Raw genomic sequence first — 22407 nt, 5'->3', positions numbered from 1 at the left:
AGGTAAACCACAGAATCATACCTATCTCATCCTAACATCTGCTTGTTATGTATCTAATTTCAAATAAAGTCTCCATCACTAAGTTCTGAGAAATTCGCTTTCAAAAATTGTGAAAGTTTGCTTTATTTAAAAACATCTGAGTTTAACCCCAAATCCGAATTTACACAAATTTGGTAGGAAAAAAAATGTTATCTAAGAAAACCCTAAATCCTCAATGGATGGATTCTATTTAACTTGGAATTAGAGATCTTTTAAGTTGTGATGTTAATAAATATGTACCCACAAAGATAATAAAAATGCAATTACCACATTCTGAACAGTTTCTGTGTACAGAGCACCATGCCGAGCACATGGACCACAAAATCTCATTCAGTCCTCAAATTCAGCTGAACAGGGAGAGTAAGCCTCTGGCTTTATACATGAAAAACTGGGGTTTTGGAACATTTGATCTCCTACCTAAGGCCAACCGGCCTACAAGTGACAGGATTTCAGCTCAGATTTCATATACCTATAGGTTATAAATCCTTTTAACACTATATAATTTTAGAAACTACACAAACAGCAGAAAGCTGAATTGATAAAATACAGCATTATTTTTGACTGTCATTTATAACCAAACTGGGTAATTACTACAGAATAAAAAAAAATGGTTATGCTTCATATTTTTAAAACACATTAATCTAAAATTGTAGTAGTTTCAAAATGAGTATTATTTTATTATGTGAATGTGCATTAAAACATGTCAAGAGGAAGGTAAGTGGCTTGCCCTGAAGTTGTTACATGCATCCCTGTAATACATGAAGAACCTGAACCAGCACTTGCCTGATTCTGTCTCGTTCAGGCCGATAAAGGCTTTCTTTCCTACTCTTCTCCATCAAAGATTTTTTTCTAAAAGAAATTCAGAGAGATTTGAAAAAGCTACTCAAGGAAAACTTAACAAGAGTAATATCAAGGACATTCCAGGCTCAAAGTTTCAGTTTAATCGCAGATTAAGCTTGTGAGCCTGGGCTTATCAGATTGCTGTTTTAATAAAAGAAATTTACCAGATCAAAGAAAAAGGTATTAACAAGCAAAGAGTTCAAGCAAAGGACTTAGAGTGAGAAAAGAAAATAAAACTCAGGGAAATGTTGTAGGTAAAAATTACAGACAGAGGTTTGTATAAACTATCTGAAAAGAAGGCAACAGTGCATAGTGAAAGCCTGGCCCCATCTAGCTGAGCGTGCAGGAACCTCTGTCACTGACTCACTGATTAATCTTGCAAGGTGAATCCCTTTTCTATAGTTTCCTCATCCGCAGAGTGGTACAGATGAAACTACCATCTCAGAGGGCTACAGTGATAATTAACTATTATAATATACGTAAAACTTAACACTGAGTCTATCACACAATTGTTGTTAATCATTAATAGAAAAAGTCAGAAGAGGAAAATGAAATACACATAGCTTTAGACTTTCTATGCAGAGCATCTACTGGGTCTTTTCTAACTATACTGACACTCTAAAGGAATCAAAATTTGATTCCCAAATAATACGTATAACATTGACACTTTTAGTTATAGATATGTGAAAAGTTGGCAGCATGAGGTTTCCTTGAACTTTACATCTTCCTTGAACAGGTCTGAATTTACAAGGTGCGCTCCAAGTTATCCAAGATACCACTGGCAAAGACAAAAATAAATATAAACCCCAGCTATAAAAGTGTAAAACAGAATTTTCTTTCCAAACAAGCAGACTTCTGTTCCTATTCAGTGTTTCATTAAACTGAAGCAAAGTCTGATTTTGATATATAGAATACTATTTTATTATTTATTTTAAATCTTTCTTACATGTTTAAAAAATATACAGGGGTTCAGAACAACCTCAATAAAGTGACAGCATTTCTACTGAAGAACCTCTGAAGTCAGACCACCGGTATGCAAACATGGTTGGCTTCTAAGTTGAGGAGTCATAGGCACATTTCATTAAATGCATTTTATAAAACAAAGAAATCATAAATGTTGAGAAGAAAAATACTCAGTAGTTTAATATAAATTTTCAAACATTTTTGAGTCAGGAAACTTAAGGTAAAAAAGTAAGATATAGATGTTCTACTGCTCACACCTGTTTTACCACTCATTCCCCAAAAGCCACCTTGCTGCATCTAAACCCCCGACAAATGTACTACTCAATCTCAGGTAGCACACTAAAAAATAAGTTGATCTCTGCATCTGAAAACAGATCATTACAAAATAAAATCCTATAGCTCTTTCCTGTGTCTGATAATTAAGTACATTATAGTCTCAGCAGCACTAAGAATGCAGCTTCATCTAATATAAATATCTAAACAACTACACAAAAGTATTTTCTTTTTAAAATAAGTTTTTGTATATACTTTTTCAATGTTGACATCTTAAACAACATTGATCTATGTACTGTGCTAAGAAAACATTAGGCACATATCACATAATATAATTTACATTTTCTTTGTTATAAAAAAATACAGTATGTGCAAATACATATCACACAAATGACTACTGGGCACAACAGTAAGCTGATGTAGACCTAACACACACAAAAAATTAATGCTTTTAAAAAAGGACATTCCAAATAGCATTAAGAGTGATACATCACTATAGGGTGAGTATCGGGAATTTGCATTAGACTTACTTGTAGGTTTTCTTAAGAAAAACAAAGCTTCACCAGCAGGGGAGATAGCACATTAGGCACATGAACTAACTTCAAAAAAAAAAAAAAAAAAAACAGAAAAAACTGTTTCCAAAATCTGATGAAAATATTTAACACAGTCTCCCAAACAAGCTACTAGATTGCTTTGTTGGAAGGAATAAATTATTTACCATATGATTGCTTTATACAGTAGATTCTTTCATTAACTAAGATACTTCTGGAGTAAAGTACCACAGAAATCAGATGAAAAAAAATGGAAAGGGAGGGAAAATTACACATACATATATATTTTAAACATATATGGTGCTACTACTGGGGGGGGAGCAAATGTCATTTTACTCAGAAGAAACAAAAAATACCATTTCTTTTGTTTGTGGCAGAAAAATCTGTGCTGCAGAGAAGACTGTGAAAGCATAAACAAATAGACTTACTGTGCATCCTCCATAAAAAAACCACTATGATTCTAGATTCATGTGTTTAAAAGTATAGTTGGATGCTATACTTGGCCATGTATATAATATGTGTCATTTTTCTGTAAAGGGCAATTTGTGCAAATAATAACTTCCACAAACACAAAAAGTGAAAGACATGTAAAGAGACACAATGAGAGACAAACAGTCAGAGAAACAGACGCTGAGGGGCTTGCCCATGTCCTAAAAATTTGAGATCCTTCCTTTATCTACAATGCTAAAGTTTTCTCATTACTGAATATTTATATTCACAGGCTATCATTCCCTCATTAATTACCCACTACACATCCTTTCCTTTAGTTCTTTTCCCCCATGAAAAAGTGGGGAGGGATCTGCAATCTCATTCTTCATTTCACAGTCATCCATTCAAGTAAATATTTCTCTGGTGGCAAATTTCCAGGTAAATCAAGAGTACAATCCAAAACCACTGTCAGATTCCATGTGGTTTACCATGAGTTCTCTTCAAATGGAGCAGGAATTTGCCCGCTTCCTAGGTATGGGGTCTCGTGCTTCCTGATTCTTCACACATACACAAGATGTGCACATTGTCTCTGAAAGTCTTCGGAGGCCAAGCCGGAAAACACTGTTGGAGAGGCTATATATCACACAATTACAAAAACTATTACTTATAGCAAGCCATGTTGTTAAAAAGGACAGTGTTGGATTGTCCAAGACCCGGGAGCTTTCTAGAAGAAAGTAAATGATATAGGGGAGCCACAGCATGTAAAATACACTGGTTATCCTAAACAAAACCATAGCATAGCGACGGTCAGGGCTGTGTCCTGTCTCTCTAGAAGTATCGACTTCATGGCTGGGAAATCGGGCCCTTCTGTCATTAATCTCTTTGGTGTGCTGCCGGCAAATTTTGAAAATGTGAAAGTAAGTGAAGCAGACAACGAAGGCTGCAGGAGCATAAAGTAAACAAACAATAAAACCAGTAAAATAGGCACTGGTAAGCCAAGAGGTGGCACACCATTCAAAAATGTCACCATGGTAACCAGGTTTCCCCCAGCCAAAAAAGGAAGGCAAGAAAATTAGGCAGGAGTAGATCCAGATCAAAACAATGCAAATTCTCAGGCGACAAGGGGTGACCAGTTGATTGTAGGAAAGAGGCTTGGTTATTGCAAGATAGCGATCCACACTAATGCAAGCAAGACATGCCATCGAAACGCTTTTTAGAACTGAGATGATATATCCAAAAACCTGGCAAGTCAGTGACTCGTGGACACCTGTGGAGTAGTGGAGAAGTGAGAGAGTAGGGACCAAGCAGCTAACTCCAACGAAGAGATCAGCATATGCCATCGTCTGTATGAAATAGCTGGTAGTATAATGATGTAACAGAGGAGCACAGTGAAAGACAAAAATGACTGTTAAATTCCCAGCAATGATTAAAAATGTCAACAAGACAATAACCACTGTCTCAAGGATGCAGACATCTACCACACTGTAGTGGCCAAATCCAAGTGGGCAGGAGTGACGCTCGGACACATTCCCATTGCCGCTGCTCACATTCAAGAGCCTCCATTCAGTCCACCTGGATTCATTCATGGCTTGGAATTAAGGAATCTGCAGCCCTGGCTCAAGCAAGCAGATGACCTTTCCAGCATCTGTTAAACTCTGTCCATGAATCTCAGAACAAGCCTCAGTGTGTCAATTAGAGCTGAATGTCCCAGAGAGTGCTCAGGTTTCTTCATCAGTCTTAGTTCACCAGTAATGCACCTCAGCTTTGAGGGGTAGGGAGGAGGGGAAGGGAGAAAGGTAAAAAGAGGTCTCTGATTAGCTTCTTCCAATGCTGCCAAGAAACTTTTTTGCAGACACAAGGCACTTCTGGAAAAAAAATGGATTTATTACCTTGTACTATGAAAAACTAATTCTAGAAAAAGGAAAAACGAAGAAGAAAAAAAAAACATCAATTGCCAAGGGAAGAAAATCTTCTGTGGGCTGTTTTTTCTCATAAGAGAAATAGTTTCTTAGGGATCAACTAGAAAGAAAGAAAAAGGAATAGTCTTATATTGTCTCATGCTTCCTGCTTCATCTGTGAAGAAAAGTGCATTCATATTTTAGATTTAAATAATTAAAATCCCACATTTGGTTGGAAAGCTAAGAAAAAGTTCACTGTGGCAAAGAATGTCCTAGGGATCAGTTCAGGTTTGATGCTGATGGTTCAAACTTTATGATACATTTCTCTAATTGTTTTTAACGGCAAGAAAAATAACTGTAGCAAAATTAATTTCAAGAAGTACCATCTCTATATGGGCACAAAGAGCAGAATGGGGGTAATAGACTTAAGATTGCCCTATAACTCTCATGAGAAAAGAGGTATATTTCCAGCAGGGAGAATGACATATGCCTGTGAGCAATATAATAAACTTCTGAAGGTTTAATTCTGCATGCATTTTTAAAGCATTAAGATGAAAAGAGTCTTAGCCCAATTCAGTTACTGGTGCTAATAACAGCAATGTAATTTATATCTCTTCCCTTTCAAAAATAAGGTTTAAGTATATTCTGCCTATAATCTACAGAGTTGGGTCTGAAACAGGTAAATTGTAATTCTTAATGCTGTTATTTAGCCATAAATTTCAGCATCTTTAACAAAAGATAACTTTCATTTTTTTAATATGCCACCTTCCTTGTACTGGCACATGGTAATAAAATATATAGCTCAAAGTTTTTCTCATCTTTGCAACCATTCCTATATCTCACACATATATGAAATTTAGAAAATAATAGAAACTTTCCTGTGCACTGAGAGTATTTGACTAGAAATACTGTCATTGTTTATTACTTAAGTATTTCTAGTAGGCTTAACATTTTGCTATACCTTTTCTATTTCCATTAGATTATTAACAAATGAAATCATTACTTAAATTAAATCTTCTGAAAGTGGAAAATTACCTTGTGTATTATATTTGCAGTTATGTAGCAGCCATATGCTAAGAAAATGCCTCTTCTATTTCTGTATTATATTTTGAGCAAGTGCTCAATTAATATTGGAGCCATTAGGTGGGCTGTGAGATAGTCTTGCTTTAAAATACCTCAAAGCATGAAGATGAGTTTAAATCCTCGAGTTTGAAATACTGAAAGGCAGGCAGGATAGAATTCATCCAAAAGGCTTCCAAGGTCATTCTGGCATCAGGCTAACATTTGCCAAAGTCTTTTTCTAAAGTATAGGCATTTCAGAGAGTCTCCTATCAGTCTTTGTTGTCATAGCTTTTGAAGAAATAGCATGCACTAGAAATGAAAACATTTCCTTCGGGAAGAATACAGCAGCTTAACAAAAAGCATTCTTCTGAAAGTTATTTTCTCATGCACCGCCACATCATTCAGGGAAGTCCTTCTTCCTTTGTAAAAGGCACAGGATACTCCTTCTTGTACATTCTTAGTTTTACTTAACACAAAATAGTTCTCTCATCACAGGAATAAGGTAACGCTTCTCACCTACACTCACTCTTGCAGCTGCTAGGCTGGGCTGCTTGATTCAGAAGTCCGATTCACTGTGATGCAGTTACCAGGGTGCTGTAGGCAGATCTTCACAATCTCTCAGTATCACTGCCTCCACCTGAGCCCGAGCCTTGCTCCTCCTCCTCATCCTGAGCTGATGCAGAACTCACCATCAGAAAGGTGACTCGGTCCTCCTGCCCCAATCAACAGCACAGCCAATGGCTACTGCAGCTGAAACTGTCACTAGGTAACAGTTGCCAGGCACATGCCGACTTATAGACTTACTCGGCAAGCTCTGATCAAGATTGACAAGACGACGACAATGGAACTGACCGATCCTTAGAAATGTGTTAATGGCACTTATGAACTTCTAGAGCTATTCTCTTTATGTCATCTATCTGTAAGAATTATTCCCTATGAACAGGAGAGAAGAAAAACTGGCACACACCTTTAAACCCTATAGAAAAACTACCACAAGGTACTGTGACACCAAAAAGTCAGCAGTAATCTAATGCTCTTTGGCAGAAAAAACTTATTAATTATTAAAAATCAGTGAAGTCTTTGTAAACTCAAGTGATAGGACTACTAAATTTTTGCCTGTAAAATATATAGTTGTATATCCATTAGGAGAAGAAGTTAAAAACCATTTACTAATTTCTCCAATCCCTGCCACCGCCACACAAAATTGATGAGTTTGAGGTGCAAAGCAAGCCCTGGTGGGGCTGGGGTTGTCGCTCAGCAGTTGAGCGCTCGCCTCACACTTGCAAGACCCTGGGTTCAATCCTCAGCACCACATAAAAACACATAAGTAAAACAAAGTCCTACTACAACTAAAAAATAAATATTAAAAAAAGCAAGCCCTGGAACTAACAACTCTATATTAAAATCGATTTGGAGAAATACTTAAGGTCAAATATGATCTCAGAATATAAGCATTAGAAGAAATAGACTGTTTATCCCACAATTATCCTAACATGCAAAAAAAGGTGAGGGGGTTAAACAAATTTGTCATACAGTGCTTAAGCAGCACCCAAGTTAGAAGAAGGCAAATTTAAATACCTGCTCAAATATTTGACAGACATTAAAACCATTTTCATTTATTTTGACTTACCACAGACAACCATTCATCTGTTTTAGATGTATTTCTCATGAGGTCAGCACCTTTCTTAAAAATGGCTTAGAACATTAAAAAGAATTTAAAAATTATGTCAGGTTTAAAATAAATCAGGAAACTGAGGATGAAAAGGGAAGACACTTAATACTTGCAAAAGCATGTTTTGTGTGCCATGCACGGTGCTGTGCGTGTTCAGAGTTTACCTGTAAGAATCTTAAACCCCTCTACAGTAGGAAACCAGTCACTAACCCTCAAATGAAGAAAGTGGGCGCTGGAGAAGATTAGCATCACTAGCCCAGGGGACAGTCGGGCAACAGACAAAACAGATGAAACCGCCATTCTTAGCTATACAGACCTACCTACCCTACCCTCCCCTGTCTACTGGTGACTACCAGTCAGGAAGTGTCCAAAATTTCCTCAGACTCTAAAAAAAAATATTTCTAAGGTACAACTGCCTTGTAGGAAGACTGCCACTATTGAAACCTTTATGGATTTAGGTGAACTATAGAATGTAAGTGCATTTCTCATTACCAGAAATATTTAAAGACAAGTTAGAACAGCAATCTTTGAATAAATATTATATTTAGGATTGAAAGTAAATATTTAAATTTAACACAAAAAAGCTAGAAAGTCTTATTTTACAATGAAGCATTTTGACTTTAAGAGATACCCAACTGCATTAAAATCAAACAAAATCAGATCTAAAATTCCCTAGTACAACAATAAATATGCAAAATGAAGTTACATTTGATAAATAAATATTCATGAATGTAGTTAGGTTCCACATTCCACATAAAGAAAAGTCAAAATATGAATCTTTACAACAAAACACTTAGAAATCAAATGTTAATTACTATAGTTACCAAAATTTAGACAAATTATTAAAAGTATAGACTTAAACACTTTAAAAACTGTTTTAAAGTGTAATATTTCTAAAATTAGAGAAATGGCAAAAAACTAAAGTATGTGAATATAAAAACACCGGAAATAATCCATAATTGTACATGCTTCCGAAGATACCTGATAATGTGAGGCAAAGTCTAAGAAGCAGTGACTTTGACATTGCACACATTCTTTTATCCTTCCACTTCCTAAAAAATGGATAAGTAAATACAAGAGTTTCAGTAGGACTCACACAGTAATTTCCTGTTTTTAGCAACTGACTCTATTGGCCCCTTCCTCTTCTTTTCTATCTTCAGATCTGGTTATAATAGGAACTAATCATGACAAAAAGCATTAATATCATATGTTCACATAGCTCAGTACATACAGCATCCTTTGTTTTCAACATTAGGCACCATTCTCTTCATTTGAGGGGTCATTAAATGTTTTACTAGCACCATTCTTGTTATAATCACCATCAACTTCCTCCCTCTCCTTTCAACTAATGAACGCTAATCAGGAAATATCTGAGAGGACTCATTATTTAGGATTACTTCATAATTACATCCAACAGCTAAAACTGTGTAACTGTAGATGACACAGCACAAGCATCTGATTTTTTAAATTTAAGCCTTAGATATGTTTAATATATTATTTAACATATATTATTATTTCATATTAAACATCCAGTCAGTTCAAGCAACTACTCAATAGAATCCAGAGAGCAAAGCAAGAGAGGGATATTAGCTATTAATGACAAATAGGATAAGCAGTAGGCAGTGACTACCAAAGGGAGCTATATAAGCAATGCATTATCCCAGAAGGTGAACAGATAGTGACTAAACACTGTTGTCTTCTGATGAATTCTAGAAGACACAAAATGTATGTGCACGGAGACTGCATTTCTCCAACCTTCCCTCTTGTTAATTTTTCTCCATCTCCACTGTCACTCCCCTCTGCAAGCTTGCCTCATCTTGTGCTTGGGCAACTGCAGTGACTTCCAGTCTGGTCGTTCTGCACTGTTTATGGCTTTTCTTCAATCCATTATCCACTAAACAGACAGGATATTCTTTCCAAAATGCAAAACCAATCATGTCACTTCCCTGTGTTAAAATGTTTCAGGGTTTTTATGCTGTTCTTAGACAAAGTGTTAACGGGTCCTATACAAACTGGGCTCCACATTAACTATCTAGTCTCATTTCTCATTTGCAAACCACATTTCCCTCACTCCTAATCCTACATAGCTTGGCCATATTGGCTATACCCCCACTGCTTCAGGATATTTCTATCTTGCTATATTATCTCATTTCTTTCATTTGATTTAGATACAATCTTTTGATCTCTAATTTCTCCGGGAAACCTTCCTTGGGTTCACAGAGGGTATCAGACCATATTTCACATTTATCATAGTTTATAATTATTTATTTTATTCAGTTTTGTTTTCTTGGCTAGACTTCAAGCCTCATGAGGGGAGAAAACATCTATTTTGTTTACCATTAGCTCTTAAGAGCCCACACTACAGTACTAGGCTCAGAAAGGGAGCAAAACAAACAAATGTTTAACTTAACTTTAAGATATAGAGCATAATATAAAAATGCTTTGTAAAATATATGAGAGAACTGAAAGAGTTGTAACCAGTTTTTGTGAAGCTCAGAATAAACAAAGTTCCTTGTAATCTGTTGTATGACATACAAGCTTCACAACAAAAAGCTAAAAATACATGATTCATTACAAAGGAGAAAATCAACCTCCTAATATATTCAAATTAAGAGCAATATTAGTCATCTACACCTCTATCAAAATCCAATTCTATATGACCCTTTGACTAGTACTATGAAAAACAATAATGGTTACTTATTTTAAGAATGCCAAAATGCTGGAAAATGCATTTTTAAACACATTATCAAATATAGTTGGGAGTAACATAGTCTAAGTACTAGAAGATAAATAAACCCTCTGAAGTGATATACATCATAAATTATATTTATGTAGTAACTTTTCAAGGGCAAAACCAAGTTTATATTATTAACTTCATTTCATTATGACTAAAGTAATTGGTATTTAAAAATATTTTTTAAAATTTTAAGTTAATACAGTACAGATAAGAAAATGCCTTAACTTGATAAAGATACTTTAAGGGAAAACCTATATCTAGTATGATATGAAAGATTAAATGCTTTTCCCCAAAGAATGGGAAGAAGGCACAGATGTATGTTCTCACCCCTTCTATGTACCTTGCACTATGGGTCCCAGCCAGTCAAGAAAAAGAAACACAAGCCAATAAAAAAAAAGGCAAACATGCCTGTCTACACATGAAATACTGGGGCTGGGAAGCAGCTTGATGGTAGGGTGCCCGCATGCTAGACCGGTGTCAAAATAAAATATTTTTAAGAAAGGGATAGGGGGCTGGGGATATAGCTCAGTTGGAAGAGTGCTTCCCTCGTATGCACAAAACCCTGGGATCAATCCCCAGTACCACACAAAAGTGGGGAGGCACAGCTGGGGATATGACTCAATGGCTTAGTGTCCATGCGTTCAATCCCCAGCACTAAGGAGTGAACAAGTAAATTTTGTTGGAATACATGGTCAATATATTAAAATCTTTCATTTCTATATACTAAACAAATAACAGGAAGTGATACTATAAAACAAAAAAAAGCCATTTATAATAGCCTCAAGAGATAGAAAATGGAAATAAACAATAAAAAGTAGGTAAGACCTCTACTCTAAAAGCTATAAAATGTCACTAAGACAAAGTAAAAAGCAATGGAGAGGTATCCCATCTTGATGAAATGGAAGACTCAATATTGTTAAGAATGTCAGTTTTCCCCAAATTTAAGTATATATTTCTTGCTATTTCAATTAAAATCCAAACAGGGTTTTTTTTTTGTTTTTTTCTCAAAATAAGAAGCAGTTGGTTCTCAAATCTATATGTGCACAAAAAGAATCTAGAATGGCTAAAACAATCTTGAGAAAGAAAAGAAAAAACAAAGTGGGAAGACTGGCACAACCTTTAAGACTCACTATAAAGCCATAGTAGTCAAGACTGGCATAAAACATCAGTGAAAAGAACACTGAAAAGAATAACCGGTCCAAAAATAAACCCTCAATTATATGGTCAACTGAATTTCAATAAAAACCCTAAAACAAGTCAAGGGGAAAGGAAAATCTTTTCAGTAAATGGCACTTAGAAAAATCCAGAAATGGTACTTAGAAAAATGGTATCCACAGATGCAGTTTCTTTGGTCTCATTTGAAATACTAAATCCTCTGGGGAAAAAAAATGAACTTAGATCACACACAAACTTGTACCATACACAAAATTTAGTTGCAATGGAACACAGATAAAAATAAAATGGAAACTAAAAATCGATACCATCTAAAAGAAAATATTATTAAAGAAAACATCTTTATAACACAAAAGTAGAATTTTTAAGATAATGAAAACAATAACTAAAATAAAATTTAATGGCTAAGTCATAAAAAAAATGTTTATAAAAAATATCATTAAGAAAACCAGTCGGGGAGGTTGGAATTGTGGCTCAACAGTAAAGCCCTCGCCTACCATAGGAGAGGCCTTGGCTTTGATCCTCAGCACCACATAAAAATAAAATAAAGGTTTGTGTACAACTACAACTAAAACAAAATATTTTTAAAAAAGAAAACCAGTTGGCCAGTCAAAGTACTAGGAAAAGGAATTAGTCAAACAAAGAACATGAATTCCAACTAGACAACTAACTCCTACAATTTACTAATTAAAAAAAAAAAAGTTAGGCTGGGATTGTGGCTCAGTGGTAGAGCGCTCACTTAGCATGTATGAGGCACTAGGTACAATCCTCAGCACCAAACAAAAATAAATAAAGTTCATCAACAACTGACACTCTCACACTCTCTCCCTCTCCCTCCCTCCCTCCCCCCCCTCTACATATATATATATATATATATATATATATATATATATATTACTATATACTTTATATATATACAATATATGTGAATATATATACTACTATATATACTATATATATATATATATATATACACATACACACACACACACACACACACACATATATATATATATATTTTTTTTTTTTAAAAGGTGATCTTGAAAAAGAAAGGTAAGAGCAGAACATTAGTTACCAGAGACTGGGAAGAGCAATGGGTAGGGATGGGGCAAAGTTGGTCAGTGGATACTGCCTACAGTTAAGACAGGACAAATAAGCTGTGTGTTCTATTGCACAGAAAGGTTACTATAATAATGATAATGCATCATATATTTTTTAATGGAAAAAAAAGCATTTTGAATGCCTCACCACTAAGAGATGATAAATATTTCAAGAGATAGATATCCTTAAACTGAATCGGAACATTACATAATATATACTTATATCAAAATATCTTATAGTACCCCATGAAGAGCACAAGTTTTGTATGTCAAGGAAGGAAGGAAGGTGGTAGAAAATGAAAAAGTGCTCAGCATTCATAGCCACAGCCATCTTAAAAGCAAAGTCAAACACAAAGAGATACCAATATATTCCCATGGGAATGGCTAAAATTCAAAGACTGATGGTACAAAATGTTGGTAAGGTATAGAACAATGGCAACCTTCTCACTGCTATAAAATGGCCCAACTCTGAATGGCAACTCTGACAAACAGTTTTATAATTTCTTACAATATTAAACAAATCTATCCTAAGTCCTTCCACTGTCATCCAAAAAAAAAAACCAAAACCTCATATGTCTAAAAAAGACTTGCATAAAAAGATTCATATCAATATTTTAAAAATAAAAGAGTCACAAATGGGAAAAAACATATATATATATATCCACCAACAGAGGAATGGATAAACAAATTGTGATATGCCCATGTAAAGAAATACTACTCAGCAACAAAAAGAAATGAAACTGATGATATGAACAACATGGATGAAACTAACAACAGGAAACCCTACCTCTATACTTCAGAGAGTATACGCTGCTTGATTTTAAAAAAAGTTCTGAAACAGCAAAAAAATAATAATTTTTTGCTCAAAGAAAGTAGGTAGTATGTGTACATGTGTATGTGCATGTGTTTGTATGTGTACACATGAGCACACACCAAGGAATAGACTAGCAAGAGGTATAAAGGAACTTTTAGGAATAAGGGAAACATTCTGTGTCATGATAGGTGTATATGTATCATGTTAAATCAAAATGGAACATTTAAAATCTGTGTCAATTCTACCAAGGAAAATTATAAACCTATGATTATACTTTTATGTATTAAGTACTCCATTTCTCTGTAACCCCAACAAATGAAAGCTCTAAATTACATGAGTGAATTTTAGGAAAATTCACATTTCCAGGAAATCATATAAACTGATATTTAAAAAGAAAAGTACCATAACAACTAACATAATGTTTCACAAGAGTGAGAGCTACCCTGGGCATCATAGCACATGCCTGTAATCTCAGTGGCTTGGGAGGCTGGGGCAGAAGGATCAAAAGTTCAAAGCCAGCCTCAGCAAGGGCAAGGTGCTAAGCAACTCAGTGAGACCCAGTCTCTAATTAAAATACAAAATAAGGCTGGGGATGTGGCTCAGTGGTTCAGTACTCATATGAGTTCATTTCCTGGTAACCACCCCCCAACCCCTACCAAAAGAAAGTGAAAACTAATATAATGCCTTAAAAGAAGGTGTTCTATCTCTTGGTAGACAGAATACATACATCTAGCCTTTGCATACCTTTACAATCATTATACCTAACTCATGGCTCACTGCTTGTACTCACAAACACAAGAGTCCAGATACAAATGAGACCTAAAATGAGGAAAGCTTTATTAAGGGCCAGGTATAACACTCTCTGAGACTGCCACAGCCAGTGGAGATCTACGACAACTGCAAAATAAGCAAAACCTTTAAGAGAATACATTACACTGGGTCAATTACAAAGGAAAAAGAAAATACTTATTTACACATACATTCCAATCTTTCTTAGTGGAGGAACCTTCAAACATAAAATATTCATATGAAATTAATTGGTCAAAATAGTATGCAGAACACTAAAATAAAACCATACACAGAATGATCTTTCTTTCTATATTTCCCACTAGACATACCATCATATTTAATAAGCATTTGTTAAATTTGAAGATAAGAGAGACCATAATTTGGGGACAGACTTTGGGTAGATCTAGGTTGCACGATGGCTGTACCACACATGGACCAAGAGGCCTGGTACATCATTCTCCCCAGGTAATGTAGCTTGCATCTACAAAACGAAGATGATAAAGCCAACCTTTCTGAAATTTGTTTATGAAAATTATATATTAACAAGAAAGCACATAGCAGTTGTTCAAAGCTCATTGATAGTTTAAAAAGCATTTACTTTACTATCAGTAAGCTTTCTGTTTCATTATTTTTAAGAAACTACACCCACAGGTAGCCTGATGAGATTAAGAAATTAATAATAGTACTTTATCTTTTCCACCTCCTCAATACGCCTTTTTAAAAAATATATCCTTGAAAGAAGTATCACTGTCTAAACCTGACCATGCTTGCTAGGAAAATCCTGGGATTAACAACAAAACAATATAAAATTATGAATCCTTAGTTCACAAAACTTCAGCTACCAGTATTCTACATTTCCCAGAAAATTGAGGGACTTTTTAAAGTTAATTTCCTGCTTTTTTTACTGTATCAAATTTCACATGTATTTTTTTTTTTTTTTGGCAGTACTAAGGATTATACCCTGGATCTCACACATGTTAAGCAAGCAAGCTCTCTACCACTGAACTGCATCAACAGCCCTTTTTAAATTTTATTTTCGAACAGGATCCTGATAAATTGTCCAGGCTGAAGTTGAACTTGTAGTCCTCCTGCCTCAGCTTCCAGAGTCACTGGGATTTTAGGCATGAGCCATCATGTCTGGCTGTATTTAAATTTTTATATGAAGTTTTAACTACTATACCTTCCTTAACCTAGAGTTATGAAAATAATTTAATGTTGGCCTCATAGGCAAGGATCATGATTAACATCAATTAGAACATTGCATTCTAATACATCATAACATTGTTCAATCATGCTTAATATAATCTGTACAAACTGATTGTAACCTAATATAATTATACCTAATTTAATCTATACAATCATACCTAATACAATTATACCCCTCTGTAGCTGCTAGAGATATACATGTGTGCACCCACACAAACACACAGATATATGTGTATGTATGAATATTTTCTGTCCTGATTTTTTAATTTGTTCTTTTTAGATATACATGACAGCAGAGTATATCTTGACATTTTATACATACATGGTATATAACTTATTCTAATTAGGATCCCATTCTGTATATATGCTTTAATTTGTTGAATTTCTATAAGTAACCAGGTACCTAAAAAATAATATATCACTCCCTATATTTTTTAGTTTGTTTGCACAGCAAATATAGCAGTGTTGTCTTCTCCTTCTTTAGTTTTTTAGAGGCTTAAATATCAGAAACTAAGCTTAGAAAATTTTTTTCTCCAAGAGTAAATAGAAGTACTGCCCTATGAATAAAGTCTCATACTTCAGGTCTAGGATGCCAGTTATTTCTAGACTAGTAAGGTGGTAACTGTTTTAGTATGGAACTAAAAATATTTGAAATGTACTTTAAAATAACATAGAAGAAAAAGAAATCCCAAGCTTTCTCATATCTCCAAAGGTAAGAGATTTTTTTAGTTTATGGAATAAAATCTGGAAATTGCTTAATAAGATTTTTAATCAAAGAAATCCAATAAAAGTCTATCTTACAGAAAGTGTTCAAATCAGCCATTTCTCTTCAAATGGTGTACAATACACACACAGGGGGGAAAGTTTAGCCACAAAACATCTCCTGCAAAAGTCTGTTAACATTGTATAAAAACAGAAGAGCACACGTTTTAAGTAATATGTTCACATTATAGGAACAAATGTTAATTCAAATTCATTTTAATTGAAAGGGATTTTTCCCTTATAAATGAAAATTGCTATTTTTTAAGATATCTTATTGTTATGGCAACTGAAGTGCTAAAAATAATAAAGAAATATCAAAGTTGTTATAGCAACTAGAATTTTAAAAAGCCATGAAGTGTAGAATAATCAAACCTTAACTTGGCTTGAAATGCAACATCTATGACTCAGTTTTCAAAAGAAAACTTGAAAGACTCATGCTTTTGTGTATATGAGTTGTTTCTGGAGTCCAAATTAAAGAAACAAAAAACAAAACTTCAGCATAAAGTGCCTTTTTACATCCCTTACACCCCTCATCATTCTATACATATTCAACACTGTGGCTGTGATAACCCTATATGTTACTGAACTCCATACAGAGCTGATCCTTCCATAAATGTCTGTTAAACAGGACTCAACTACTCAGTTTGTGTCAAATCTGGATTTTCTAGTATTCTAACTTGCTTCATCCATCCAGTCTTCACTGTTCTGCTCTAGAATACACTCAAAGTTAAAAAAAAAATCTACTTACTGCCTAAGTGCTATACCCAGAATCATCTAATTAGCATTTACGTGAAATGTATATTTACTGAAGGCCTATCATCACATGTAAGGTGTTACTCAAGGTTGTGGAACCCTGTTCTCATAGAAAAGAAAATTTTCATAAAGTTTCTACAAGTATTGGTAAGTCCCTTGAAATATTTAAACAAGTTAGTAAGATGAATTAATATTTTTCCTAGAGAATGGCCACATGGAAACAACAATTTTTACATTCAGATGTTTTGTATCAGAGAGTCAAAAAACTCTTCAGTTTCAAATGTTCCTTGCTAATAGCTAGTGGCCAATCTGGTCATATATATGTTGTTAACATAGCACATTTCTCCAGCATTCATGGACTGAAGAGAATCGTCTGGAAACAGACCCCTATGAATATCATACCTCTATGGATATGTAATATTGGTGCACCCTTCTGTTTTTTTTAATACCCTTTGAAAATCTTCTTCCTAGTTATTCCCCTGTAAGACCCCACTCTATCGTGTGACTAGTAAAAAAGACTTTGGAAGCTTAGACTGATTTTGGTGGGAAGAAGTGCCACAGACAGGGAGAGGTGTGGCACATGGTCAAGGAGAGCTTCCTGCCCTATCTCCTGTAGATCCTGGTAACCCTGTAGGAAAAGATGCCTTCAAAAACACAGACTCCTTTCCTTAACTACCTTACCCAGTAAAGAAGATGACTAGTCATGACCACTGTCATTTTGGTCCTGAGGCCAATAAAACTGTATTACCTTTCATTAAAATAATATAACTATTACTATCCTTCAGGTGAATGGCTTGTAATAACTTGCTACGTTATTAATCTGTGCTTATTAGTATCACTCATCAAAATACATTTTTTCCTAATTTTTCAAAAAAATGATTATAAGCATTCAAAAGTACCAGAAAAAGAGCCTAATATAATTTATATAATTGTATTAAGGACTTAGACTGTACCTCCAAAAAAAGGGTGAATTATTCAGTAATTGGTTTAATCATTATTTCCAACTACAAAGTAATTTATATCCACATGATGCCTATATGATTAATTATGTAATAGTTGTTAGATTTTTACTTGTTTATGCCACATAATTACTTTGCCTACCTATCTGTATATAGTATATATTTCAAAATAGTCCTTAAATTGTAGTCTAAGAAATCTTGGGGAGATTATCTTTAGTTGTCCAAGAACATTCATTAATTTTCAAATTTTCATTTTTTATTTCTAAAACAACCTAAAAGTTTTACTAGAAGCAGATTCTGATACTTTGGCTGCTATCCCTCTATCTCTGCTATCTTTTTATTAAAAAGTATTGATATGTAATGTTGGTGCCAACATTTCTTGAAACACTTACCATCACATTAGAACCAAGTATTTCTTTATTATGTTGCAGGCTAAGAAAACAGAACATAAAGAGATTTAATATGTAAATGATATACCCAGTGGAGGTCACATGATCTATCACCACACCATACACAAAGGATTTCCAGTGGGTTAGAAGAGTGTGCTGGAAAAACTGAGTCATCTGAAGGCGCATGGCCTCACAAGCAGGCCAAGTCCAAGAGGGAAAAATATGCATGGTAGCTTTCAGAATCATGTTTATGTAAGTTTCAAAAAACACTTATTCCTAACATTGAACTAGTATGGTAAATATATGTTTTACTGATCTTCTTGTTTGGTCCTATTAGATTATGATCATGAGGGTTGAAAGTATAAAGAAGTTATACTTAACCTTCTGCCTCCACATATTTAGATAATACTAAAATAATACATATAGTCATCACTGGTGGCAGGAGGACCTTTGAGGATCTCACCTACATGAAATGGTATCACAAATTACTCAAAGTTGAGACCCTGACAGATACAGCTGATATTCAAAATATGTCTTTTGATGATGATGATTAAATACCACGGCAATACAAATGATAGGGAAGGAAAAAAAAAAGTCTGTTGGAGGGACCCGAAATAACTTACTAGGTAATTAGATTCACCAATCAACAAATTGAGTATCTTTGGCCAGTCACTCATCTTCTTTGCCAGGCTATAAACTGCTCTGAAAATATCTTTTACCACTATTATCTTCAGTGGCGAGCACAGTGACTGGCACATAATAGAAAGTAATAATATTTGCTAAATAAATCAGTGGCCTGAATTGTGTTCCTCTTCTGCTGAATATCAACACACACAAAAATTTCATAAAGTAAGTGCCTACTCTGGAAGAAACAGCAGGATTCTCTTAAAATATCAGAAATTGAGGTGGCTGAAACTCACAAAGCTTTTTAAAAGAAAGCTAAAAATATTATACTTTCTCATCATTCTTGGGTCATGTTAAGGGGGAATGAGAAAAATGACAAATCAAGGAATTGACCTACATCTGCCAGTACAACTTTTTTTCCACCAGGCAGTTTCAAAGCTAAGTGGCTTAAAGTGATTAGGAAGCATAGGGAACAACTCAGAATACTGAACCCTTGACAGAAATCACTGCTAAGAGACAGAAATTAAGAAAGGAAAGAATAAACTTATTATACTGTTTTCAAGACATGTCTAAAAGAAGAAGGGACTCTGCTTTACTGGCAGAAGCCTAGTAAGAAAATGCCTCTCATCAGAAGGAATTGGGAATCAAAGAAGAAAATGTGATTAAAAATTCAATTAGAGGCTGGGGCTGTGGCTCAGGGGTACAGCGCTTGCCTAGCATGTGTGAGTCACTGGATCGATCCTCAGCACCACATAAAAATAAATAGATAAAATAAAGGTATAAAAAATTCAATTAGAGATAGAAGTAGGGATCAGTAATCATCTTGGACAATTTTTCACCTGCTCAACAGCACTCAGCATTCTTCGGTTGGGGGACCGAAATAGCATGACTGTTGACATACATAAACACACATATTCACAGAGGCTACATGCTGCTATTAATTTCACACTAACCCCTCCATAATGCCAGCTTCCATTCTCTAATGCTCCAGATTTTTTTCTTGTGTTGACCATAACACAGGCTGAAGTTTGTTTAGTCTGGGACTGCAACAGGGACTCACATTACAAACCATTACCTACTATTAGATTTCTCATCTTTAATTCACTTTCTTTTACCCACTTCCAGACACTGAAATATCAAGGTAAAACAGAAGATTATTTATAGCAATGGTTACTTAAACATTAAATCTTTTTTGAAAAAAAAAATACTTTTGCTCAGAAAAAAAATTGTCTTCAGTTAAAAGTAGATTCTCATAGGATTTGAATGTCTTAATAAGATGGCAGAATTAATTGGACATTTTAAAATCACAATACTGACATTAAGTAATTTATAGTTAACATTTATAATAGGTATAAAGTACTCATTGTTGGGAAAACATATAACGGCAGCAGCACCCCAGAGAAAAACCCCAACATGGCGTCTAACAACCCTCTTTCTCCTCTTTGTTTCTTTCACTGGCGCGAAACTTCCCGCTGGCACCAATGTTCAAATCCTGCTGGTGGAAAGCCTTGGCCCCAATAAGAATTAACTTCTTGGGCTCCAGAACTGACATATGGAAGAGCTTGCCAATAAACAGGCGACCTGTTATCTACCTCAGCCCTGCTACCTCTCCTTAGACCTATATAAACACACAGCCTTTTGTAATAAAGTGGAACCTCTCCGGTGATCTGTGTCATGTGGTGTAGTGCGGAGCAGCATCTTCCCATCTTAACACTCATAAAATTTTATTCAATACCCAATATTCTGAAGTTGCTTGTAAGACAACAACAAGATAAAACAACTTCTCATTCTTTTCTTCTTTTATCATATGTGAAATATCTACAGTGCCTTCTGAATAACACCAAAGACCACAGAGTTATTAAGTAAAATTTACAGGAGGCCATTGTTTGGATCCAACTCCTACAGTAGGTCAAACAAAGACCAAATGAAAATGGGGTGAAGTGACTCATGCTAGTTCCAAGCCCACCACACTGAAACTAAGTTCTTGGACCTTATGAGAAATCAAGAGAAAGAAAGATAATAGCCAAATCCCCAAACATCCCAAGTTTAACCACATAAGAAGAAAGTCTCTGCATCAACTTCTACAAGGAAAGAAACTGAAGCAACCAACCACTTTCTGTTCTGTTTTCTTCAGCCTCTCCTGTATATAAAGCCAAACTCCTCTGCTCAGCTCATCAGGATACTATTTCAGAGAGTGGGAAGTCACCTGGCCCCACCATCACAAACAAAAGTCAATGAACATCTTTAAATTCATGGTAATTTTACCTTTTGACAGTGTCTGAACTCTCCAGTCTACGGCAGTCTTCACAGGACAAAGGAGTGTACTAAAGAGTACTTGTGACAGAAAAGTTTTAGAAAATTTGAGGAAACCATTTATTTAAAATCCTATGCCTTTCTACTCATAAATTTTTATATCCCTAATTGTTTAAATGTCTATATATGCAAATATTATCTGGGTACCAAAAGATGGCTGCAGAAATGTGAGAGTCTACTTATAGTAATGGGTTGAAATGACATTTTGCTTAATAACTCCTTTTATAAATGTACCGCCCAAGCTGAATGTCATTATAGGACTATTTATAATTTAGAGCTTTCTGTCAAGATGATTTTATGCCCTGACATGGCACTGAGTAGGCTGGGAACAGCTGTATGTCCCAGAGGGAAACAAAATTATTGGTGTTGTTCAAGAGCAAAGGTATTAAATAGGCAGTATTTCTTACAGAAATTTACAAGACTATGATGGCTAATTAATTGTAATGTGCAGTAAAATTATGCCATTCAAGCATTAGCAGCCATGAAAATATTATTCAACCAATAGATTCTTCCCCTAAGTAGACAAAAATTAATTATAAATATAGTTGTAATCCTTAGAACTTCCTAAATGGCGGAATTACATATATGCCAGTATTACCATTAAAAATCTTATCTGTATACAAAATAGGTGTTAGAAATTTTTGGAGAACTCACCATTTATCCAATATTCCTGGGATATCTTTATATCTGTAAATTTTTAATTCTGTAAAAATGCATTTAACTAATATGAACAGAGCCAAGACAAATGGTTAATTATTAAGTAACATGAGTATGTACTATATTTATGGCAAACACTGGCCTAAACCTTTTGATTAAGAAAATATGACAGGACAATCAGACCAAGATTCTGTTCTTGTTTTGTTTTACTTGTCTTTTAAAATATATTAGAATAAAAACTAGTTAAGTCTAATCTATCCCTCACATTTGGGGAGATTTTCATGAGAATCTAGATTGATGGAGACTTTTGAATACATTTGTAGCAAATAATAGAAATGAGAGAAGAAAGCTCTAGTCTGCTTGTTCTTTGAAAGACAGAGAAGGAGTCACACCTCCTCCCAGTC

At 34.7% G+C, this 22407-nt stretch overlaps 2 protein-coding genes across 20 annotated transcripts in view; both read right to left on the bottom strand.

The window, feature by feature from the left end:
- Positions 1–22407, bottom strand: part of Rabgap1l (RAB GTPase activating protein 1 like) — a 581968-nt gene that overhangs the window by 371971 nt on the left and 187590 nt on the right. The window lies entirely within an intron of this gene.
- Positions 1777–8268, bottom strand: Gpr52 (G protein-coupled receptor 52). The gene is made up of 2 exons (XM_005319779.4): positions 6029–8268; positions 1777–4857 (listed from the first exon to the last, which is right to left on the bottom strand). Exon 2 carries the CDS (start codon positions 4679–4681, stop codon positions 3596–3598), a length of 1086 nt encoding a protein of 361 aa, XP_005319836.1. The 5' UTR covers positions 4682–4857; positions 6029–8268; the 3' UTR covers positions 1777–3595.

The sequence above is a fragment of the Ictidomys tridecemlineatus genome, chromosome 10 (assembly GCF_052094955.1).
Source record: "Ictidomys tridecemlineatus isolate mIctTri1 chromosome 10, mIctTri1.hap1, whole genome shotgun sequence".
NCBI lineage: Eukaryota > Metazoa > Chordata > Mammalia > Rodentia > Sciuridae > Ictidomys > Ictidomys tridecemlineatus.
This window is presented reverse-complemented; position numbering and strand designations above follow the sequence as displayed.